Source organism: Carcharodon carcharias, chromosome 26, assembly GCF_017639515.1.
Source record: "Carcharodon carcharias isolate sCarCar2 chromosome 26, sCarCar2.pri, whole genome shotgun sequence".
Lineage (NCBI taxonomy): Eukaryota > Metazoa > Chordata > Chondrichthyes > Lamniformes > Lamnidae > Carcharodon > Carcharodon carcharias.
The window spans coordinates 40,699,801-40,725,824 of NC_054492.1; the positions used below are offsets into that span (position 1 = coordinate 40,699,801).

At 42.7% G+C, this 26,024-nt stretch overlaps 2 protein-coding genes and 1 long non-coding RNA gene across 4 annotated transcripts in view; 1 reads left to right on the top strand and 2 right to left on the bottom strand.

Annotated features, from left to right (window-relative positions):
* adam10a (ADAM metallopeptidase domain 10a) overlaps positions 1–19,080 on the bottom strand; it is a 207,026-nt gene extending 187,946 nt beyond the window's left edge. Inside the window, exon 1 of the mRNA XM_041174819.1 lies at positions 18,727–19,080. Coding sequence (XP_041030753.1) covers positions 18,727–18,778 — 52 coding nt within the window. The 5' untranslated portion in view covers positions 18,779–19,080. The remainder of the gene's footprint in view (positions 1–18,726) is intronic.
* The window catches only part of mindy2 (MINDY lysine 48 deubiquitinase 2), a 71,272-nt gene continuing 63,447 nt past the window's right edge, over positions 18,200–26,024 (top strand). The window contains exons 1-2 of one of the 2 annotated variants that reach the window (XM_041174824.1): positions 18,200–18,351; positions 25,139–25,305. In XM_041174824.1, the coding sequence (XP_041030758.1) occupies positions 25,192–25,305 (114 nt within the window). In that variant the 5' untranslated portion in view covers positions 18,200–18,351; positions 25,139–25,191. Of the gene's footprint in view, positions 18,352–22,692; positions 22,815–25,138; positions 25,306–26,024 lie in introns of those variants that run through there. The other variant, XM_041174823.1, reaches the window with a different exon arrangement.
* LOC121269829 lies at positions 22,686–25,911 on the bottom strand. The gene is made up of 3 exons (XR_005941425.1): positions 25,204–25,911; positions 23,195–23,400; positions 22,686–22,826 (listed from the first exon to the last, which is right to left on the bottom strand). It is a non-coding gene; the product is annotated as an uncharacterized LOC121269829 (long non-coding RNA).

A 26,024-nucleotide genomic window follows, 5' to 3' on the forward strand; every position in this document is an offset into this window, starting at 1 on the left:
AAGGGCCATGAGGACTCGAAACGTCAACTCTTTTCTTCTCCGCCGATGCTGCCAGACCTGCTGAGTTTTTCCAGGTAATTCTGTTTTTGTTTTGGATTTCCAGCATCCGCAGTTTTTTTGTTTTTAGAACTATAGACCAGTTAGTTTAACATCTGTCATTGGGAAATTTTTGGAATCCATTATTAAGGAAGTAGTAATGGGGCATTTGGAAAGTCAAAATGCAATCCATCAGAGTCAGCATGGTTTTATGAAGAATAAATCATATTTGACTAATTTTCTAGAGTTCTTTGAAGATGTGACAAGCAAAGTGGATAATGGGGATCCTCTAGATGTAGTATATCTGGACTTTCAGAAGCTCTTTGATAAGGTGCCGCACACAAGATTAATACACAAGATAAGATCACACGGAGTTATATTAGCTTGGATAGAGGATTGGCTAACCAACAGAAAGCAGAGAGTCAGGATAAATGGGTCTTTTTCTGGATGGCAAGCTGTAACTAGTGGAGTGCCACAGGGTTCAGTCCTTGGGCCCCAACTATTTACAATCTATATTAATAACTTGGATTCAGGGATAGAAGGTACTATAACTTAATTTGTAGATGACAACAAAATAGGTGGGAAAGTAAGTTGCAATGAAGAAATAAGAAATTTACAAATATATATGGAGAGGTTAGGTGAATGTGCCAAAATTTGGCAGATGGAGTTTAATGTGGATAAGTGTGAGGTTATCCATTTTGGTCAGAAGAATAAAAAGGCAACTTATTATTTAAATGGAGAGGAACTTCAGAATGCTTCAGTGCAGAGGGATCTGGGCATCCTCGTGCATGAATTGCTGAAAGCTAGTATGCAAGTACAGCAGGTAATAAAGGAAGGCAAATGGAATTTTGGCATTTATTGCTACAAAAATAGAGTATAGAAATAGCGAAGTGTTGTTGCAACTGTACAAGACATCGGTGAGACCACATTCTGAAGCACAGTGCACAGTTTTGGTCCCCTTACTTGAGGAAGGATGTAGTTGCATTGGAGGCAGTTCAGAGGAGGTTTGCTAGATTGATTCCTGAGGTGCGGGGCTTGTCTTATGAGAAGAGATTGAGCAGTTTAGGCCTATACTCACTAGAGTTTAGAAAGATGAGAGGAAATCTAATTGAGGTATACAAGATGCTAAAGGGGATGGACAAAGCAGACGTGGAGCTGATGTTTCCCCTTCTGGGGCATTCTAGAATGAGGGGCCATAGTTTTAGGCTAACAAGTGGCAGATTTAAATCAGAGATGAGGAGGAATTACTTTTCTCAAAGGGTCATGAATCTGTGGAATTCACTACCTCGGAGTGCAATGGATGCCGGGATCTGAATAAATTTGAGGAGATAGACAGATTTTTAGTAATGGGTTGAAAGGTTATGGGGAGGGGGCAGGAAATTGGAGTTGATGCCGAAATGAGATCAGCCATGATCATAATGAATGGCGGGGCAGGCTCGAGGGACTGAATAGCCTACTCCTGCTCCTCGTTCTTATGTTCTTAAAGGAGGCAGTCAAAGATTGATCTTTGTCGGGGTTACAGAGATAAGTGTGCAAGTGTGAGGAGAAGCCATTGCAGGCGATTCTCTAGGCATAAATTGGACAAGTAATAATAGAACCAGAGAGTGTAGTCTCTCCCAGCTGGATGACAGCAGAGAGGCATAGGAAGAGGATGGTGTGGTCAAACAGGTCAAAGGCTACAGACAGATCAAGATAGACATGGAGGAATACTTTGATCACAGTCACTCAATGTCATTTCTGACTTTGATGAGCCATTCTGGTTCTGTGGCAAAGGTTGGACCTGATTGTTTGGATTCACACATGGAATTCCAGAAAAGATGGGCATGAATTTAGGAAGCAAGAGGATATGGTGGGACTTGAGAGCAAAACAAGTTTGAGAAAGGGTGGTAGCTTGAAAGACAGGTGCCATGGGTTAGTTTTTTGAAAGAGAGAACAGTGATAGATTCAAAGGAGAGGGTGACAGTACCTGAGGGGAAAAAACGATTAATAACATTGCTATCATGGTGGTTAAGAAAAAAGTTGGATAATTGGCAATTTAGCGAGAATAGGTTAGGGAATCAGTAGATAGGTTTTGTGGACATGAGAAGCTCAGAGAGGACATGAGAGAAAAGACAAAAATGAGAAAAAGATGAGAATTCAGGCAAGTTTGGCCCAGTGATCTAGGGAACTGGAGGGAAGCAGCTAATCAAATAAAGAAACTGGAAATAAATTAATAAACTCAGATAAACAGGATACAAGTTCTAATACCACCTCGGTCAAACAAAATCTGCTATCACTATGCAGAGTGAAAGGAGAAAAAAGACAGGAGTCGAAGTCTCAAACTGCAACAATTTAAGCTCAATTCTTTATTCACAGCAAGATGCAATTTCTACAAAGCAGCATTAGCCATTATCCAGAATTTTTACCTTAACTTTAAAGTACAGAGATATTTCATAGTAGAGGTTTCACAAACTGCCAACCACACACTTCAATCCATTCCAAAGGGTGGAAATGTTATGCTGTTACCTTAACCTTTGAACTAAAACCAGTTAACTAAGTTCGCATAAGCTTCTTTAAATGGTGTTGTGAGCAACTATCTAAATTCGTCCTTCCAGAATCTTTTAATTGACGGTCACAATTTGGCTGCACTTCTGCCCCACATAGTTGCATCTCATCACTGCAACATGGAAAACACCAACTATTATGTTATACATTACTCCTTTTGTCTCTAAGAATGTAACAAAAATTAAATTGAGTATCAGCTTTTCCTTGAAAGGCAATTCAAATATTTTTTTTTTCTTTACAGCCCTGTCAACCCTCCAAAGTCCTGCTTACTAATATTTAGGGGCTTGTGCTAAAATTGAGAGCTGTCTCTCAAGCAAAAGCTTGACATAGTCATACTCACTGAATCATAACTTATAGATCATGTCCTAGACACAACCATCACCATTTCTGGGTACGTCCTGTCCCACTGGCAAAGGTGGCAACACAGTGGTCTACAGTCGGTAGGAAGTTCCCTGGGAGTTCTTAACATCGACACCAGCCCCCATGAAGTCTCATGGCATGGCAGGTCAAATATGGGCAAGGAAACCTCCTGCTGATTACCACATGCCACCCCCACCACCCCAGCTGATGAATCAGCTTCTCCATGTTGAACACCACTTGGAGAAAGCACATAGGTGGCAAGGGTGCAGAATGTACTCTGGGTGGGGGAAAATCCATCACCTAGAGTGGGTCAGTAGCACCACCGCAGACCGAGCTGGACAAGGCCAAAAGGACATAGCTGCAACTCTGCATCTGCGGCAAGTGGAGAGGGAGCCAACAAGAGGGAAAAACATACTTAACCTCATCCTCACCAACTTGCCTGCCGCAGATGCATCTGTCCCTGACAGTTTCGGCAGAAGTGACCACTGCACAATCGTTGTGGAGACAAAGTCCCATCTTTGCACTGAGGATACCCTCCGTTGTGTTGTGTAGCACTACCACCATGCTAACTGGGATAGATTTCAAACAGATCTGGCAATTCAAGATTGGACAACCTGAGGTGCTGTGGGCCATCAGCAGCAGTAGAATTGTACTCAAACACAAGCTGTAACTTCATGGCCCAGCATATCCCCCATTACCACCAAGCCAGGGGGTCAACCATGGTTCAATGAAGAGTGCAGGTGGGCATGCCAGGAGCAGCGCCAGGCATACCAAAAAATGAGGTGTCAACTGAGTGAAGCTAAAGGACTAATTGCGTGCCAAACAGCATAAGCTGCAAGTGACAGACAGAGCTAAGCGATTCCATAACCAGCAGATCAGATCCAAGTTCTGCAGTCCTGCCACATCCGGTCGAGAATGGTGCACGACAATTAAATAACTCGCTGAAGGAGGAGGCGGCTCCACAAATATCCCCATCTTCAATGGTGGGGGAGCCAAGCATATCAGAGCAAAAGATAAGGCTGAAGCACTTGCTACAATCTTCAGCCAGAAGTGCCAAACGCATGTCCCTTCTTGGCCTCCTCCAGAAGTCCTCAGCATCACGGACACCGGTCTTCAGCCAATTCGGTTCACTCCACATGCTATCAAGAAATGGCTGAAGGCACTTGATACTGCAAAGGCTATGGGCACTGACAATATTCCGGCAGAAGTGAAGACTTATGGTCCAGAACTTGCCACACTCCTAGCCAAGCTGCTCCAGTACAACTGCAACACAGGCATCTACCCAGCAATGTGGAAAGTTGCCCAGGTATGTGCTGCACACAAAAAGCAGGACAGGTCCAACAAGGCCAATTACTGCCCCATCAGTCTACTCTCCATCATCAGTAAAGTGATAGAAGGAGTCATCAACAGTGCTATCAAGTGCACTTGCTTAGCAATAACCTGCTCACTGATGCTCAGTTTGGGTTCTGCCAGGGTAACTCAGCTTCGGACCTCATTACAGCTTTGGTTCAAACATGGACAAAAAAAGCTGAAATGCAGAGGTGAGGTGAGAGTGACTGCTCTTGACATCAAGGCAGCATTTGACCGAGCGTGGCACGAACAAGCCCTCGCAAAACTGGAGGCAATGGGAATTGGGGAAAACTCTCCGCTGGTAAGAGTCACACCTAGCACAAAGGAAGATAGTTGTAGTTGTTGGAGGTCAATCATCTCAGTTCCAGGACATTACTGCAGGAGTTTCTTAGGGTAGTGTCCCAGGCCCAACCATCTTCAGCTGCTTCATCAATGACCTTCCATCTGAAGTCAGGATGTTCGCTGATGATTGCACATGTTCAGCACCTTCGCGACTCCTCAGGTACTGAAGCAGTCCATGTACAAATGAAGCAGACCTGGACAACATCCAGGCTTGGGTTGACAAGTAGTGCGTAACGTTTGCGCCACACAAGTGTCAGGCAATGACCATCTCCAACAAGAGAGAATCTAACCATCACCCCTTAACAATGGATGGCATTACCATCCCTGAATCCCCCACGATCAAACATCCTGGGCTACAAGAGCAGGTCAGAGGCCAGGAATCCTACGGTGCGTAACTCGCCTCCTGACACCCCAAAACCTGCTCACCATCTACAAGAGTGTGATGGAATACTCTCCACTTGCCTGGATGAGTGCAACTCCAACAACACTCAAGAAGCTTGACACCATCTGGGACAAAGCATCCTGTTTTATTGACAGCCCTTGCACAAACATTATCTCCCTTCACCACTGACAAACAATGGCAGCAGAGTGTACCATCTACAAGATACACTGCAGAAACTCAACAAGGCTCCTTAGGCAGCACCTTCCGAACCGACCACGACCATCTAAAAAGACAACAGCAGCAAATACATGGGAACACCAACATTTGGAAGTTCACCACCAAGCCCCAAGCCATGCTTAATTGGAACTATATCGCCGCTGTTCCTTCACTGTCGCTGGGTCAAAATCCTTGAACTCCCTCCCTAACAGCACTGTGGGTGTACCTATACCATAGGGACTGCAGTGGTTCAAGGAGGCAGCTCACCACCTTCTTCTCAAGGGAAATTAGGGATGGGCAATTAATGCTGGCAGGATTTTCACCCTGTAAATGAATAAAAAAAGTCAAAGAGTGTGAAATACAATCTTCCAATTTCCATGGATTTCACACTTGCTTTTGACCTCCTTGCATGTACGACCCACTATGACGACATGATTAAAAACACAGGCCACCATTCGATTTGCAATTACTTTAGGTTTGCTTACCAGCTTCTCAAACAAGACATTTTCATTTATCTTATATTTAAAAATTTCAATTCCTAGGCTAAAAATTATACTCCCAAAACATATGAATCATAAAATTAGATATTCGTAACACAACAGTCCAAAACTCAGATCGCTGAATTCTCTTAGCGAAACAGGCAGCAATATTTTCCAAAAAGAAACAAATGCAGCATATAAAAAGCAAAGGTTATATAATTTGGGAGATAAATGAAGAATCAATAAACCCATGGAATCAAAAATTAAAGTTTTGCATGACCAATACTGACAGTATTGATCGAATGCAGTTCCAGAGGTATCAAAGCCACTCCAATACCTTGCCCATGTGCCATCTGAGAGAGAATCTATCACGCTGTTGTCAGACAGCCTATCAAAATCAAGTCAGATGTTATCCTCACGCAATGTTTGTGCGTGGGTTTACACACACAAAGCTTAACTGATTTCTCCCTCACTAACCCAAGGATAATGCATAGTCAACTTTACACAGCATCAAATGTAGAAATCATGACCATTCTTCTCTGTGGATTGTATTTAAAAGGATATTTTCAGACAACTCTGAACATTACAACTGATCCCTGTCTATTGCTGGTCATTAATGTGCCATACTTTAAACTATGAGTTATAGGCAGCTACATGTATATAGGCTATGTCACATCCTGTAACATAGCAGAATCTCATTATGCTATAAGTGACTAATAGCAATGATAGGGCGTGACAGCACTCTCCATTTATGCCCTGTCATGGTACTCTGATGACTTCAGATTTCAGAGAACACTTGCTTAAGCTCAAGTATCAGGCATCAATTATCAAGAAAATTCACACTGTTGGTTGCACAGTCAAACACTCCCGCAACCTGAAGTGCACACTCCACTGATTCAGTGCAACACCTCCCCATTATCAAACAGCCTCCTGCACTCCAAGTTAAATTTCTAATCAGACGGAGCTTTGTGTATAACTCAAACTGCAAATTATGAAATCGGAAACATAAACGCTAAACATCAGACGCTTCATTTCAATACGTATAGCATGAGGAATATCAAATTCACTAGATGGGGAAATTAGTAGGAATAGTCAGACAGGAAAGTTGTGCGAATACAACAAATGGTTGGGAGGGGGGTTGGGGAGAGAGAAATGTGGTGGCTATGGTGCGATGAGACTTTAGGAAAGCTTTTGAGAAGGTACCCCTCAGGATATTACCGGAAACAAATAAGGGTATGGATAGTAAAGTCGATTAAAAGTTAGTCAGAAGGGAGAAAGCAGGGTAGGAGTTAAGGACAGTTTTTCCAGAATGGGTCAAAGTGGGTAGTGGTGTTCTTTATGGTTTAGTTCTAAGGTCACTTCTGTTTATTGTGTGTATTGATTTTGAGATAGATCTGAGGAAGTGGTGTTGACATTTGAGGACGATATGAAAACAGGAAGTAGTTAATTCTTTGGAGGACCAATGGAAACTGTAAAGGGATCTCAGTAAGACGGAGAGAATTAGGTTAATAAGTGGCAGAAGGAATTCAACGCAAGTGTGAGGTCATGGAAATTTAGTAAAAAAAAACTAACAGTAATTGCAATCTGACTGGTGGCATACTGTGTGGTGAAAAATTTGGGTGTACAGGTTCAAACATTAAGAACACTACCTCCGGCTGCTACAGCTATTAAAAAAATGATAATTAAAATATTGGGTTTATCTAAAGAGGCAATATAAAAGTCAGGAGGCAATGATGAGCAGAAATAAAACCTTAATAAGACCTTAGACTACTGTGTACAGTATCAGGCTCTGTACTAAAGAAAGGATGGGACAGAATAAATGGAAACATTGTTTCCAGGTGTTATGGGGTGAAGAAAAATGGACCATCAAAGCAAGATTAAAGTTGAGAGATATAGAACAGAGGACAAGAGAAATTACTTCAGAGAGCTGAGAGTCTGTGTAGTTCACTTCCAGGCAAAAACGACATAATTCAACATTAGATTGGATAGGTAGATATAAAGGAATACAGGAAAAGATGAGCAAATGTCACTAGAATTTTGTTCACATGGCGGATAAATACCCAAGCAAACTGTCTAGACCAAATGGCCTGAATTGGTGTATTTTTTTTATACAATCAATACATGTGCTAGCGTTCAATGCATTGTTTTATTTCCATATTCTTTTTGTGCATTGAATGATGATTAGTAAAATATCGATGTCCCTTTCTTGAATCAGGTCAATTGTGTACTTTTGGCTCTTGGGCCCTTTTCAGCCCTTAGTTAAGTAAGCACTCTGACAGAAATCATCCTACACAACATCCTGAATCCAGGATTAATTGGCATTCAACAGTTAGAACTTCATTAGACTGTCTGACCAAACCATAAAAAGGTATTTTTAGGGCATAAATCTCATCTTAGAACCTCACAGGGAATCAATATGGTCATTTCCTTCTGTACTATCACCTTGTATGATAACTTCAAACCCACAAATGACCTCAACTAATTCTGTGCCAATTAACAGACATTACAGGAACAAAGTCCTCAGTTTGCTTAACTCATTCACACCTTGCTTCCAGGTAGCTGTCCCTTATTTCTAATTTCCGTTAACTTGTTGAATTAAATTAATAAAAGCAAAATGCTATGGATGTTGGAAATCTGAAACAAAAACAAAGTGCTGGAATAACTCAGCCTGAAGGGTCATACGGACTCGAAACATTAACTCTGTTTCTCTCTACACAGATGCTTCTGAGTTTTTCCAGCATTTTCTATTTTTGATTAAATTGATTCTGTTTCAGATTCCCTCCACTTAACAGAGTACTGAAGGGAAAATATTGGCAAATCAGTTCTAGTTATGTACAAAGAGAAAAATATTTACTTTCCATTGTTCAAACTTAACAGCCAAATAATGGTAATTGATTGAACAGATGAATACTAATCAATTGAAACAAATTAATAAACTTAAGTTTCCAATTTTATATTATCAAATATCGAATGCGATACAAACTACTTGATCTGAGATAACTGATGCAAGTAAAAAAAAGTTGTTCATCATCTCAGGACATCCCAAAGTGCTCAACAGCCAATTAAGTATTTTTGAAAGGTAAAAGCATAGAACGAGACCATTCAGCTCTTCATGTCCATGCCTGCTCTCTGCAAGAGCAACTTACCTAGTCCATTCCCCACAATTTCCCTGGAGCTCCGCAATTTTTTTTTCTGTTCAGATAATTATTTATTTCTCTTTTGAAACCTCAATTGACTATGCATCCAACACACACTCAGGCAGTGCATTCTGGATCCTAACCACTGCTTGTGTGAAAAAAAAGTTTACTGCACAGCGCCATTGCTTCTTCTGCCACTGCTGTAATGTTGGGAAATGTTGAAGCAATGTTTGTACACTAATGGCAGTGAAACAAATGACCAAATAATCTATGTTAGTGATACTGGGTAAAAGATAAATGGTGGCCAGGAGGCCCCTCCAAGAGCACTATGGAATCTTTCATATCCACCCAAGGGGGCAGATAGGGTTGTTGTTTAGAGTCATCCAAACGATGGCACTACTGTCTGTGCAAAATGCCCCCGGTCCTGCATTGAGTTACCAGCTTAAATTATGCAGCCAAGTCTCTGGAGTGGGGAATGGAACCCATAAAATGCCAGGAAAGCACAAGTGCTACCAACTGATTTAAGGCTTGTATCTAAATAGAAAAGCAAATTCAACATCGGAGAAAAACCTTGCATCAATTCCCTGTGTGCTGCGTCGACACTTTCCATTCACCTTCCCTATTTCTGAACCCCTTCCAAGCACTCAAAGTTACAAGGGAACATGCAGATGATTTTGGGTTCTACTAAGAAGGTAACAATAAAAAACAGATGATAGTGATTAACAGCAACCTGCACGCCATGGAACCCAACACATTTCTGTGCAAACAGACTGCACTTAGCTGCTACAGCAGCATCTTACAGTTGAATAGGCTTATGTGCATGCCGCGCAATCTTTATAATACCATATGGCAACATACCCGCATCCAAATACTGAAGCAGGTACTACATGTCAATGTACCAATGAAAAATGGCCTAAAATTCATAAGAACAGTTGACAAAAAAAGAACAGGATTAATATTCCAGATTTTGCAGTTCATTTTTGGCTGCTGGACCACACTGCATTACATTAGTGTTTACTTGAGCTCAGTGGGATCGGCACAGTGAAACAATGTATAAATCTACAGGCAATTCAGATGCCAAAGAACCAATCCACCCACATTCAATTCATGTTTTCTGCATTTAGAGGCCACTAATATTAATCCCGATCTCCCAACCAAGTCTTCAGAAATACACTTGTCGTACTAGAACTCACATAAAATAAAAATATTTTATGCAATAAACAAAACTTCAGAAAGACCATTTGATGCTGCATAATTACTTTTACTGCTTTTTCTAAGAATTACAGAATCAAGGAGAAATCTCTTGACAGTGATCCACTGCCAGTATCTGGTTAATTCTCTTGTTTTCTCCCTGCAGTCATTTGATTCTTCACTCTCTCAGGCTTGGGTTTTGTGACTCCTAATGCTCGCTCACTCACTCATTCCCCCCTAAAGACAAACAATTAAATTCATTCATGGGTACATGCTGTTTCAGTCAGATACTTCAATGCAACCGGATTTTGGAAAGATAAGACTCTCAGCCACAACTCCACAGTCTATGATTAGCTTGGCTGCACTGTCTGTCTGCTGGAGGTCAAGTGGAGACCAGGCATTTCCCACCTTGGAGGGAAACAATACTCTGGCAGGCAAGCTTGTCTGTGCCGGTCTTGAAAGTCTGTTTCCAAAGGCATTGGTGAACAGGCTGGAAGCTGGCCACTTTCCAGCTCAGAAGATGGTGCACTGAACAGATTTAAAGACAAAATTAAAACAAAGCCAAAAAGCCAAGTTACCTAAAAATCAGGTTTCTCCCGATGGCTTGGTAGCTAAAATGCACCATCAGGAGCATTGCTGAGCCATAAAGAGCTGTGCTGTCTCATGCTAAATCCATGATTTGTGCCTAGATAACCCCAATTCATCATACAACCACTTTCATTGTTTCTGAATAATGTAACTGGTTACTTTAGTGCCCCACTTACTGTACTTGGTAGATTCTTGCTCATCAATGGATTACTGTGAGTTGCTGCAAAATTGTGAGCATGACAATGACAGGACCATCCCTAATTCATCAAAGGAAAGGGTATGGGATTGGAAAAAGGAGAAAACATTTTTACTAAAGAACAGATCAACTTCTAAGCATATTATTAGCTAGTACACAGCTAGTCTCAAAATAGTGGACATGATTTTGGCGGTACCAACAGTTGGCAACTAGAGGCACAGCAAGCAAAGCCATTTTCCAAGTCCTGATGAAAGAGCCCCGACTCAAAATGTTAACTCTGTTTCTCTCTACAGATACTGCCTGACCTGTTGACTTTTTCCAGCTTTTTTGTTCTTATTTCACGGGAAGCTTGGTGTTTAATGGCCCTGGCATTTTAATTTATGGGATAGTATGCCAGATGTTAAAGCTTATCCAGTAAAAGGATCCTGTAATTGTGGCAAATGGAGCAGGAACTGATTTCGGGCAACACGGCAGTTTGGGTATTAGAACTGGCTGCTGGCTTTGCAGACGGGGTGGAAGATGATAAGAGGCTCAAGAAAATCGTTCAGGGATCCCATTTCTGGTCACAATCAAGTGATCCTGATGAAAAATACACATAAGGAGAAGAGGTTTGGAACAATGTTCTCAATTCATCCCCTCCATCCAAGAAAAGGTGCTGTTATGTAGCACTTTTCACGACCAGTGGACGTCTCAAAGTATTTCAGAGCCAATGAATTACAGTGATAGTGATATATGTCTGTCCTTGGCTTGCTGCATTGTTCCAGTGAAGCCCAACGCAAACTGGAGGAACAAACCTCATCTTCCGACTAGGCACTTTACAGCCTTCCGGACTGAATATTGAATTCAACAACTTTAGGTCTTGAGCTCCCTCCCCCATCCCCACCCCCTTTCTGTTTCCCCCTTCCTTTTGTTTTCTTCCAATAAATTATATAGATTTTTCTTTTCCCACCTATTTCCATTATTTTTAAATATTTTTAAATCTTTTATGCTCTCCCCACCCCCACTAGAGCTATACCTTGAGTGCCCTACCATCCATTCTTAATCAGCACATTCGTTTAGATAACATCACCAACTTTAACATCTATGTGTTCTTTTGTTGGTGACATCTTTTGATTATCAGCTTCTATCACTGCTTGTTTGTCCCTACAACCTCACCAACCCCCTCCACTTCTCTCTCTCTCTCTCCGACCCCCCCCACACACCTTAAACCAGCTTATATTTCAACTCTTTCTTGGACTCGAACTCATGTTCTGTCGAAGGGTCATGAAGACTCGAAACGTCAACTCTTTTCTTGTCCGCCGATGCTGCCAGACCTGCTGAGTTTTTCCAGGTAATTCTGTTTTTGCAATGAATTACAGTCACTGTTGTAATATATAAGACATGGCAGCCAACTTGCACATAGCAAACACCCACAAACTAAAATGTGATAATGACAAGATAATCTGCTGCTTTTGTGATGGTGATCGAGGGATAAAAGTTGGTCAGGACACCAGGGATAACTCTTCTTTGAATTAGTGCCATGGGGTCTTTTACATGGACCCGAACAAGCAGCTGGGGCCTCGGTTTTACGTCTCATCCTAAAGATGCGGCATCTAGACCATACGGTATTCCTCAGTTCTGCACTTGACTGTCAGCCTTGATTTTCATGCTCAAGACAAGTGAAAAAGGCTGCCAGTACTCTAGTATTGTTTATACAGGCTTAATAATGAGGAACAGTTACTAGGGCATTCTCCACCAACAATAATCAAAATTACATTCATAGAAGCCTACTTCAAAAGAAGTCACAAACTAAAATATCTTATTTTATTCTGAATACCATGGTGCTAAAAACTCAAGCTTATCTATTATCTTTAGACCCATGAGAAGCAAAAGCTTCTTGGTGTTTCTTTACTAGATGTAAACAGGAATCATTGGATTACCAACAGAAAACGACTTTGTTTTTGCATGCCTTTAGCCTACAAAAGAAGCACAGGCTTGTCACACGCATAATCAAGATTCTCCCTCTACAACATCAAATAAATATAGCATAATTAACCATGCTTACATACCAACTTAATTTCAATGGTATGTGGGGAAGGGAGCAGCAGAATCAAAGAATTGAGAACACCAAACAGAAACATGAGAAGTGGATTTCTATCACCTAAATCAAATGTCAGCTGAGAAAAATTAAACCATCTTTTCATCAAGGTAGCTATTTTGGATATCAAACAGCAAAGCTATGACTGATATAAACAACCATTTCTACAGACTGACACACATTTTTAATATAACCGCAGCCTTCAATAAAGGGGCAAACTTATTCTGTTGGCTACAAACTAGATAAGCCAAGGGCCTACTCACCACTTAACTGCACTCCACAGGCAGCCTAAAGGTGAGTCACTAAAAATTTGAAACCATATTAATTCATGAAAAATCTCCTGCTTCGAAAACCTCACACGAGTTAGCTTAGCTGGGACTGTGGCACTCATTCCCCACCAATGATAATCAAAATTACATCTTCAACAACATGGTTAATTTTTATTTTAATAAAATATGTTCTCTACGAGCACAGGACTTAAAAACAAACAGTACTAGAAATTTTAAAAAAACAAAACTCACACATATGATCATTTTCAGGGAGGATCAACCTTAAGAGTTGAAGGAAAGCATCTGACATCTAGGCTGGAAAGGTTTTCCCATGTAACTGAGTCCTGACTTAAGACTTCCTCTCATTGTGGAGAGGAACAGAAATGGGTGGAAACTAACAACAGGAAAAACTTCAGATATAAAAACTACTGTGAATTCTCATGGAGAAAGGAGGGAGAGTCCCATATAGCATTCTTGTCTGTGTCACAAGATAATTCACATGCTATTTCAAAAATGATGAGAAATTCAGAAAAACTCTAGCCCGCATCCCCACATCCAGCAGGAGGCTACTTCCAATGTTCCATTCCACAAGTGCTCTGCCTGAAAGCAGGTCCTTGGGCTCACTGTCTGCTGGTGCTTCAGTTTGAGCTGTTACTCTTGGCAATTTGTCAGTGCTGGTTTGCCATTATCTTCCACACTCAAGAGGTCAAGTCTACCTCAGCCAGGAGAGGAAATGAAATCCACGCTGTTGGCATTATTCCGAAGCACGGTAGCCATCATTCTGAACCACGGTAGCCATCTAACCAACTCAGCAATTGGCTCCCATTTCCGACATAACACATCTTAAAATAAATTTTAAAATTGTACCAATTAGATCCTTGCAACATCAGAGGAAATAAGCTCCAAACGTAAGTGGAATTACACAATATTGCTTTTCCACACTATGGAGGAAAATGGAAACCAGATAATATGGTGGAAAACTTGCTATTGTTGCCCAGAGACCTCTTTTGACATAATCTATATAGAACAAGAGCTCTCTAACTTCAGTGTGCCTTATTGTTTCTGAACATGTATTACAGGGGATATTGCTTACTGTTTCAAACAGAAGCTCTTCTCTCTTCTTTCCTTCCTTTTACCAAAAAGGTAATGGAAGGGATGGAAAACTGGAAACACCACAACTTACAACCTCACATCCAGGACAATATCAGCTGGGCCAAGTTAACAGTCCTGTAGTAAAAAGATTGTAACACATTGATTATTACCTTTCCTAAGATGTCACTTCATATCTCTCAGCAGGACTAAAATTTGATAGGCCTTTTTAAAAATTCATTCACAGGATGTGGGCTTCGCTGGCTGGGCCAGCATTTATTGCCCCTCTCCAGTTGCCCTTGAGGTGGCGGTGGTCAGCTGTCTTCTTGAACCACTGCAGTCCACATGTAGGTACAGCCACAGTGCTGTTAGGAAAGAGGGTCCAGGGTTTTGACCCAGCAACAGTGAAGGAATGGTGATATATTTCCAAGTCAGGATGGTGAGTGACTTGGAGGGGAACTTCCAGGTGGTGGTGTTCCCATCAATCTGCTGCCCTTGTCCTCCTAGACGGTCGTGGTCATGGGCTTAGAAGGAGCTGTTGAATGAGCCTTGGTGAATTCCTGCAGTGCATCTTGTAGATGGTACACACTGCTGCTACTGTGCGTCAGTGGTGGAGGGAGTGAATGTTTGTGGATATGGTGCCAATCAAGCGGGCTGCTTTGTCCTGGACCATGTCAAGCTTCTTAAGTGTGGTGGAAGATGCACTCATCCAGGCAGGTGAGGAGTATTCCATCACACTCCTGACTTGTGCCTTGTAGACGGTGGACAGGCTTTGGGGAGACAGGAGGTGAGTTACTCATCTCACTACTCCTAGCCTCTGACCTGCTCTTGTAGCCACAGTATTTATATGGCTCGTCTAGTTCAGCTTGTAGTCAATGGCAATGCCCATGTTGTCGATAGTGGTGGTGATGTCATTGAACATCAAGGGGCAATGGTTGGATTGTATCTCGTTGGAGATAGTCATTGCCTGGCACTCGCGTGGTGTGAATGTTACTTGCCACTTGTCAGCCCAAGCCTGGATATTGTCCAGGTCTTGCTGCATTTGGGTATGGACTGCTTCAGTATCTGAGGAGTCACAAATGGTGCTGAACATTCTGCAATCATCAGCAAGCATCCCCACTTGTGACTTATGATGGAAATAAGGCCATTGATGAAGCAGCTGAAGATGGTTGGGCCGAGGACACTACCTTGAGGAATACCTTCAGTGATGACCTGGAGCTGAGATAATTGACTTCCAAAAACCACAACCATCTTCCTTTGTGCTAGGTGCGACCCCCACCAGCTGAGAGGTTTTCCCCCTGATGCCCATTGACTCCAGTTTTGCTAGGGCTCCTTGATGTAACCCTTGGTTAAATGTGGCCTCGATGTCTAGGACAGTTACTCTCATCTCACTTCAGGAGTTCAGCTCTTTTGTCCATGTTTGAACCAAGGCTGTAATGAGGGCTGGAGCTGAGTGACCCTGGCTGAACCCAAATTGGGCATCAGTGAGCAGGTTATTGCTAAGCAAGTGCCGCTTGATAGTAAAGCAATGGAAGGGGTCATAAACAGTGCTGATGACAGAGAGTAGACTAATGGGGTGGGAATTGGCCAGGTTGGATTTGTCCTGCTTTTTGTGTACAGGACATACCTGGGCAATTTTCCACATAGCCAGGTAGATGTCAGTGTTGTAGCTGTGCTGGAACAGCTTAGCTAGGGGTGCGGCAAGCTCTGGGGCACAAGTTTTCAGTACTCTTGCTGGAATATTGTCAGGGCCCATAGCCTTTTCACTGTCCAGTGCCTTCAGCCATTTCTTGACATCACGAGGGGTGAATCGAATTGGCTGAAAGACTGGCATCTGTGATGTTGGAGACCTTCGGAGGGGGCTGAGATGGATCACCCACTTGGCACTTCTGGCTGAAGATTGTAGCTATTGCTTCAGCTTTGTCTTTTGCATTGGTGTGCCAGGCTCCATCATTGAGGATGGGGATATCTGTGGAGCCTCCTCCTCTAGTGAGTTGTTTAATTGTCCACCACCATTCACAGCTGGATGTGGCAGGGACTGCAGAGCTTAGACCTGATCTGTTGCTTGTGGGATCACTTAGTTCTGTCTATCACTTGCTGTTTACAACTACGTGTATGCCAAACAACACATGTTATAGATTCACCAATTGACACCTCATTTTTAAGTATGTCTGGTGCTGTTCCTGGCATGCCTTCCTGCACTCTTCATTAAACCAGGGTTGATCCCCTGGCTTGATGGTAATGATAGAATGGGGGATATGCCAGGCCATAAAGTTACAGATTGTTCTTGAGTTCTGCTGCTGCTGATGGCTCACAGCACTTCATGGATGCCCAGTCTGGAGTTGCTCGATCTGTTTGAAATCTATCCCAGCACAGTGGTAGTGCCACAGATCATGATGGAGGGTATCCTCAATTATTATATATGCAGTGGTCACTCCTTCTGGTACTGTCATGGACAGATGCATCTGTGGCAGGCAGGTTGGTGAGGATGAGGTCAAGTATGTTTTTCCCTCTTGTTGATTTGCTTACCACTTGCCGCAGACCCAGTCTAACAGCTGTGTCCTTTAGAACTCGGCCAGCTCAGTCAGTCGTGGTGCTACCAAGCCACTCTTGGTGATGGATATTGAAGTCCCCCACCCAGGGGTACCTTCTGCACCCTTGCCATCCTCAGTGCTTCCTCCAAATGGTGTTCAACACGGAGGAGTACTGATTCACCAGCTGAGGGAGAGCGATATGTGATAATCAGGAGGTTTCCTTGCCCATGTTTGACCTAATGCCATGAGACTTCATGGGGTCCAGAGTCGACGTTGAGATCTCCCAGGGAACTCATTCCCGACTGTATACCACTGTACTGCCATCTCTGCTGAGTCTGTCCTGCCGGTGGGACAGGACATACCCAGGGATGGTGAGGGTGGTGACAAGGTATCATTCCAAAGGATATGCACCAAAACTCAAGTTTTTACTTACTAAGTCTAAAGTTTTAATTGGTTTCATTTTGTTTCAATTCTAAATTTACCAGCTTATACCAGAACACGGGTCCACAGGGTGGCTGAAGTTAACCCCTACGTCCAAGTGGTCATTCTTCCAGGGTCTCGACAACAATTGTAAAACACAATTTCAAGGGCCATTCCACCTCTTGCTCAGCCACATCAATTCCAAGAACAGTCACCGCTTAGAATCAAGAAAAGGGAATTATGACATCTTTCCAAGAATGATAACGTCCATGGTTACATCAGCTGAGATGACCCAAGTCAACAATGACTAGGAGAATCACTTGGCAACTTTACTACTGTGCATGACAAAGTGCCATGGTACACTCCCCGTGAGATTTATTGGTTTCTGACAGAGGAGTGGGAAATGCCGTATAAATTAAGTGCCACGTCTCGCGTTCCTTTGTAAACCGTGTATTTGGGGGGGGGGGGGCGGAGGGGGAGGGAGGAGGAAGGAAAACAACCGTGTGGAAAGGCGATGAGTCTGAAAACCGTTGACCGTGTTGAGAACTGCAGCCGAATTGTACACTGACGACCACCAAGGTCTTCACTGACCGACTGCGAGTCCGACTGAGACAAAGTGCCGTGTGCTCAGCCACCTCGCCGATTGATGCGCTCGCCCCGTGCCAAGTTTAGAAAGCGCGACGAATCCGAGGCCGACGAACAGCCTCTCGAGAAGGAGAATTACACATTCAAATCGTGTGCCTAAACCACTGGCTGTTTAATTTTTAAGCAGGAAGCAAACCGGGGGGGGGGGGGGGGGGGGGGGGGAGGAGGAGGAGGAGGGATGGTGATGTGATGCTGGGTGTCACCGACTTGCAGGAACATGCAGCGTGTCCTGAAGCCGCTTTCACAATGAACACACAAGCCTTCAGGAAATGAAGATGGATTTTTTTTTTGGGAGGGATGGAGGGAGAGGGGGGGGGGAATGATTTTTTTTAAGAAAGAGGCAAATGGAAAGAGATGAAGTTTTAAGTCTAAAATGAGAGAGAGAGAGAGAGAGATTCGCCTCATGCCGGAAAAGGTTGTCCAAGTGCAACTGGGCTGAAGGGAAACCCTCACCGGCCGGGGTTGCATTTAATTAAAAAGAAAAAGCGAAAATGAGGTGAGTGGAGAGGGTGAGTGTAAAAAAAAAAAAATAAGTCAATTTTAAAGCCCAGGTCGGTGCCGAGAAGTCGGTTACCCCGGGCAACGGGCCTCTCCATCCAAGGCCAGGGTCTGCGCCCCGGACTCTCTCTCTCTCTCCCTCTCTCTCTCCCCTCCACCCCCCGGGCTCAGCCCCGCGCTCGCGGCCCCTCCCCCCCGGGCTCAGCCGCGCGCTCGCGCCCCCCACCCCGGGCTCAGCCCCGCGCCCCTCCCCCCCGGGCTCAGCCCCGCGCCCCTCCCCCCCGGGCTCAGCCGCGCGCTCGCGCCCCCCCCCCCCCCCCCCACCCCGGGCTCAGCCCCGCGCTCGCGGCGGGTGGAAAGCGCGGCTTCTTACCTCGCAAGATCGACGCCCAGGACAGCAGCAGTCCGACTCCCAGCAACAGCATCGTCGGCGCCCGAATCCCGGGCCGCAGCCCCAGGGAAGGGGGGGTTGGGGGGGGGGAGCTGGGTAGGTGGGTGACGGTGACGGTGACGGCGGGGATTTAATCTGGAATCTTCCGCGGCTCAACCGGCGCCTTCCACTCTCTTCCTCTCGGCCCCGACCTGCCCCTCTGTTGTTTTTGTTGTTGTTGTTTTTTTATATATATATATATATATATATTTAAAAACCTCCCTCGCGTGTTCTCGTCCCTTTTTTTTTTCCCCTCTTCCCGCCGGAGCCGGAGCCGGAGCCGCCGCTCGATGTGCACCAGACGCCAGCCGCTGCCTGACTGAATCTTCCTGGAAGCGCCGCTCCCCGGCCGCCCCCGCTCGCTGCCAAATAAGGTGCCGGCCTCGCTCTTAAAGGGGCCGCGTCCCTCTCGCCAACTGCTCCAAGTATTGGCTCCACCCTCCTCCTCCTCCCCCCCCCCCCCCCCCCCCCACCCCCCCACAAGGATTATACTTCAACCAACATTCCATGGTGCGAGTGAAGGATGAGTGTCTTCGTAAGCGCGTCATCACCCACCCGCTGAGCGAAGTCAGCCGGTGTTCTCTGCACTTTAGAGGAACGAGAGGTCACCTCATTGAAACGTGTGCAGGATTCTGGAAAAAGGTTTCATTGGTGGGGGGTGGGGGTGGGGGGTGGGGGTGGGGGTGGGTAGACGCAAAGAGATTGTTGTCCCCTGGTCAGGGAATCTAAAACAATGACAGAAAGTGTTGGAAAAGCCCAGCAGGTCTGGCAGCACCTGTGGAGCAAGAAGTAGACGCTTCACGCCCAATGTAACTTCTTCAGAGTCTAAAACACAAGGGCGCAGTCTCAGGACAAGGAGTCAGTCGTTTAGGACTGAGAGGAAATTACTTCACTCAAAGGGTTGTGAATCTTTGGCATTCACTATCCCAGAGCACTGTGGCTGCTGCTCCATCATTAATACATGCAGGGCTGGGATTGACAGATTTTTGGTTACTCAGGGAATCAAGGGGTAGGGAGAGCGGCCAGGACAGTAGAGTCGAAGCCCAAGATCAGCCATGATCATATTGAATGGCAGGGCGTTCTCAGTGGGCCATATGGTCTACTTCTGCTCCTATCTATGGTGTACTTGTGTTCCTGTGAATGTCAATGTAAACTGATTAACTAAATTTCCTTTAAAGGTTTTGGGTTTTTTTGTGACAATATATCAGTGCTTTCGTTATCGCCAACTTTCTGGTTGGATCAAAAGGTATAAATAGGAGCAGGCTGAAACTGTGGTTATTGAGTTAGGAGGTGAATGTTTGCAATGTGCATCTCTACAAATAAATGTTTATAAAAATGTGTCAAAAAACACTCACTTGCTCAATCTTACTCAGTATAATTGTAATGCCCTCCAAAAAAGCATTGTCATTTCTCAATCTTTCTAATGATTTAGGTTAAGAAAATGCTGCAAAAACATGGCAGCTGAATGAGACAAGAATAAAATACTGCGGATGCTGGAAATCTAAAATAAGGACAGAAAATGTTGGAAATACTCAGCAGGTCTGGCAGCATCTACAGTTCTCTCACGACAGATGCTGCCAGACTTGCTGAGTATTTCCAGCATTTCTGTCTTTATTGCAGCTGAAGGAAAAGGCTTTGGGGAGACTTTGATATGAACTAAAAGAATTCATTGTTTTTCCTTTAGTCACCCATAATTGAGTGGCATTAGTAATTTTAATAAACAATCTTGGTGCAGGTGATGATGACTGTCTTCATAAGCATCGTCTTGCATTGGGAGATTCGGGTAGTAGTGCTGTCAACCCCAACAGAAGTTAAGTGTCTCAGGCAGCTTCCCTTCTCTCTTATGATATATTCTTTTCCAGCAAAGTATCAATCCCAGTTTTGTGGCCCAGGGCACCAGTGCAGATCAACAAGTGTATGCAATTACTTACTGAGCCCATGGCCCTGACACAAACTCACTGCCAAGGCAGTGGGCAAAACTCATTTAACAATGAGTCTGAGGCTCAGGTGGAAACTAGCCTTTTATGTTTCAGTTTAACTGGTGCTAATCTTGCAATATTGAACTACAGTCAGCATTGGAAGATGTGAAAAGGCTTGGGGGTAGCCAGATCACATATTCAAATCACAAATAGCCACTGTGGAAAAAAGGATTCTAATCATAAATCTTCTATTAACAAGAGAAACTAGGTTAGTTCAGTAGGGGAGTTCTGGCCCAATGTAACCACAGTGGTTTCTCAGTAGTATTGCACCTTCAAAATTGCTATTATGGGTGCAGTTGCTTCTCAGCTCCCCTAAATTAACAATTAATTGGTTTTCTGCTTTATTTAAAGCTTCAATTTTATTTGGAAAATGATTGCAATATATTTATGCTTACTGTCTCCAATCTTCAAATTTATGTTGTGTTTCAGTAGTGCTGAAGGATTCCATTATCCATTTCAATAACAGACAATTCTTAATTTATGAAAATTGGCAGAAGTTATGTTGAAACATCATTTCATATTTTGATAAAACAAACAGTGGAATCCAAAACCCTGTTTGGAAACATAGCAACAAAATTAAATATTACAAAAATGAAAATTTGCAATTGTCCAAGAGATCACATGGGCCAAAGTATCTGGAATATTAAAAGTCACGTTACATTAAGAACTTTGAAATTAATTAATAATGTTCGTTCTGTATTTATAAAAGAATGGGCATAAAGCACCTGTTCTCATACAGGTGATTTGCACTTATTCTTGTATATATACAGAATAATCATTAATAATGCATCCATTCAACAATGTATAATCATATGCTACAATAGGTAATATAATTTTGTCTGCAACATGTTACAAATTTAGGAATACTCAACATAGCAATGTCCATAGGGGAAACTATAACTTTCATTGTTGTTTGGTAGTACAGAACCTGAGTATTGCTGAAAAAAGAGACATATGTATGCTTTCTGTCTTGCACTCATCAGGACATACACAAGAATACCATTACAAGGGGGAAAACAACAATTTATACCGTATATGAAGAGAGTGCTGATTGGTTGGCAAGTGTCCACACCAAACAAGCATTTACACATGAAGCCATCACCAAAACCTGGTAAACACGAAGTTAACAATAGTTAATGGAAAAGTTGATAGGGAGACCAATCAGAATCAAGCTGCTTGGTTTAAATTTCAAAAGATGCTTGGCAGTTAACTGTCAGTCACCATCAGTGGTGCATTCTCCATGGAAACACCACTTGCAAACCAATCAGCACTCTCTTCTCATACAGTATAAATTGTTTTCCCCCTTATATTGGTATTCTTGTGAGTGTCTTGATGAGTGTAAGATGAAAAGATTAGACATGTCTCTTTTTTTAGCAAAATTTTCATTGTGTTGGGTAACTTCACAGTTGTAAAGACATATTATAACTATAGTGGTATCTGAGTGCCACTCAGCTGTCATATACATCCACTACAATACTCACAAAATTAATACTTTTGAAAGATAAAATTTATTACATATTTCCAGTTGGCTCAAATCAATAATTATTTTGAAAACTGTAGTAGACTCCATAAATACCATGTTCTATAAGCATGAATCCAATGTTTAATGTGAAACGTATGTTTTCTTTTCTGCAAGATACCAGACTCCTTTCAAATCTGTACCAATATTATGTTAGTCAATGCACAAACATGCCATTTCAAGAATACTTGGACAGCTTATGGGCTGAGTTTGTTAGTGACAAATGTTAGGTCCACTAGAAAACTACAAACATCTGCTGTGGCCTGTACTATTGTTATATTCCGTTTCTGCCATTAGAGACTATTAGGGGACAACATAAATTCCTTATCAGACAGAAATCAGATATTGCATGTCAGCCTAATGATTGTTGTTTTGTTTTCTGCTTGGCAGCTCAGCAACACAGCACAACTGGTTTTCTGAACTTTGGATGAATTAGACTTGCATCTAATCTACAAAATTAAACAACTATATCAAAAAAGAAAAGCAAAATACTACAGATGCTGGATAGCTGAAATAAAACCAGAAAAAAGCAGGTCTGGCAGTATCTGTGCAGAAGGAAAGAGAAACAGAGTTAATGTCTGTTATGTTAATGAGTAAATGGTCATTTTTGAAATTTAATTAAAAGACTAACACGACCCATTCATCAATGCTACATTAATAAGTTAGAGGTTTATAATACCCATGAAGTGAACACATAATTCATTGGCCTCAAATTTTTATCAAACATTTAAAATAGATAAATTCAGACCTTCATTACAATAACAAAGGAAGGAATTTCATAAGAATGTATTCAACGTTTATTTTCAGTATCTCATGGTGTAATTTGAAGGACTCTGTAACCAATAAATATTCACTACAATTTATCAATTACTATTTCAACGTTTCCATTAACTATTGTTAACTTCATGTTTACCAGGTTTTGTTGATGGCTTCACGTGTAAATGCTTGTTTGATGTGGCACCAAGCCAATTTGACCAAAATATCCCAGCTCCAAACGTTTATCTGTGCTGAATGAGTAGATTGCAGCCAGGTTGCAGTTAGGGTACCAGGATTGGCTCCTAATCCCTGGGGGAGGTGTTGGACAGGGAAGGCAGTGAAGCTCATCGTTACCATGGTTACCTAGGAAATTTAAAACAATTTAAACTTTCCAATATTTTTCTGAAGTTTCTGTAAAAATCCATGCCAAATATTGCAAAGTCATTATTGGGACTTTGGATAGTTAGTTAACATGTATACCTGACATAAACTTAAGATCTGCAGGTTGACGAAAAACAAAATAGGGAGACCATGACAGAAGATGACCTCAAAGCTCTGACTAGGAAAGTAATGTTGATGGGAACTAACAAAAGATTAGAATACTTGGACAGCATAAATTCAAACAATGTGGCCAAAACAACTGACCAAGAAAAACAATTCTTTTTCATATAAAAATAGATAATGTAACACGCCACCAACATTATTCAAGGTGCTTATTGCATTGTTTCATTACTTTTTGTTACTGTACTTTAGTCAGTTGATTTACATGTGCAGAATGCAACAACTTACTTCCTAAAGTAAAGTACTTTTATTGTAATGAAAGTTATTGTAAATATTGTTGAATTTTATTTGCATTTTTAAATATTTGATCAGAGCATAAGCCAAAATTTTAGTCAACAATGATAGACGATTAAACAAAACAGCAAAGTTCAGTTTGCTTGGCCAAGGATTACGTTTTAATGGTAGCCTCAGAAAAACAATCCGTTCTGCACCAGTTGAATTTTTCCACTTCATACACCAGCCATCCTAATCTGAGTACGAGTGCAATTTTCCAGCTAACCCTGGAGCCAAATTGTGAGCAGTTTTTTCAAGCTGATCCATACCTAATAGGAAATGAGGTATAATTGGTTTTATGTGAGACCCATACAAACATCAGAAAGAAGAAAATTTCATCCCCTGAGTCTGGACCAAATTCAAACCTGTGGTGATGAAAGAAATGAAAGAAAGACTTAAACGTTTATGTAATGTATTTCATGACATCCCAAAGTGCTTTGCAACCAATTACATACTTTTGAAGTCACTGTTGTAAAAGAAGAAAGATTTGCATTTATATAGCATCCTTCATGACCACTGGATGTCAGTGTCTGGCTGTCATAGGGTGGAAAAAAAGTGCACCATTCATTCACTGTTATGTGAAAAATTAGATAATTACATTGTTTGTGATGAGTATAACAAAATATATACCACTCAGCAATTTCTCTGCTAAAATTAACCCTCTATAATTGTTAACAAAAATTATAGCATTTGACATTTTAAAAATGATTTTGAACAAGAATAGAGATATTTCTCCTTGTCAAATAATCTCACTAATTAATTTTGAAGAGTAGTCACTATTGTAATGTAGGAAACATTGCAGCCAGTTTGCACACAGCGAACTCTCATGAACAGCAATGTAATAATGACCAGATAATCCCTTTTTGCGATGTGGAATGTGGGTTAAATATTGGCGAGTAGAGCAAGGATAACTCCCCTGCTCTTCTGTGCAATATTGTTATGGGATATTTTACATCCACCTGAGGGGGCAGGCGGGGCCTCAGATTAATAGCTTACTCAAGAGACAGCACCTCCGACAGTGCAACACTCCTGTATTGCACTTGAGTACCAGTATTGATTTTTGTGTGTAACTCTGGAGTAAACCTTGAACTCGGAACCTTATATATCGAGGCAGGAGTGTTACCAACTGAGCCACAGCTGACACTTTAAAACATAGGAAATGTAGTTGCCAATTTACACACAAGGTCCCACAAATGGCAATGAGATTAATTATCAGAATTGAGATAAATATTGACCAGGTAACCCCTTGCTCTTCTTCAAATTACAGTGCTGCACTGAAGTGTCAGCCTAGATCACGTGCTCAATTCTCTGGAGTGAGAAATGACCCACAACCTTTGGATTCAAGAGGCCAAACTGCTACCAGTGAACCATGGACTCGAAACGTCAACTCTTTTCTTCTCCGCCGATGCTGCCAGACCTGCTGAGTTTTTCCAGGTAATTCTGTTTTTGTTACCAGTGAACCATGACTTTTTGAAGGTTGGCGACAGTTAATTGTTAATACTCCTTTAAGAAAGTAACCAGGGTGCCCAGAGCGCATGCTTACAACCACCAGTCACAATTTCCTGCCAGATAATGATCCTTTGTTTTCCTTTTTGCATTAAGGGACGCTGTTGTCTTGAGCAACACTAGCAATGGTCATTCATAGCACGCTGAAGAAAAGCACATTATTTTGCACATGTTACTGAAAAACTTAATTTATCTGCAAACAGATTGTCTTTGCTGTTTATTCCTGGAGTTTGCAGAGGCTTTCTATCGAAGCTGCGGAGCAGTGCACTTAGACTGCATGGTGTCTTATGCAATTCGACTGAACGCATCTTTTTTTGTTTCCACACAACACTTTTTTGTGTAGCAATGAGAATTCAGGCATCTTGCAGGGTGAGGCTGGGGAGGCGCATGCGTGACTGCCGGCGCTGACGTCACGGGGCTGCTGGCGGTGTCATGGCGGCTGCCGGTCAGCGGCTCGAAGCCTTTTCCATGTAAACAACGCTCGACATTTCCTCTCCTCTCCTCTCCCTCCCTTCCCCCTCCCCCCAACCACCATTCCCCCCGCCCCAACAACCCCCACCCCCCCCCCCACCCCCTCCCCCCCACCCCCTTCCCCCCCCCACCCCCCCCCCCCCCCCCCCCCTTTGACACACCCCCTCCCCTCCCCG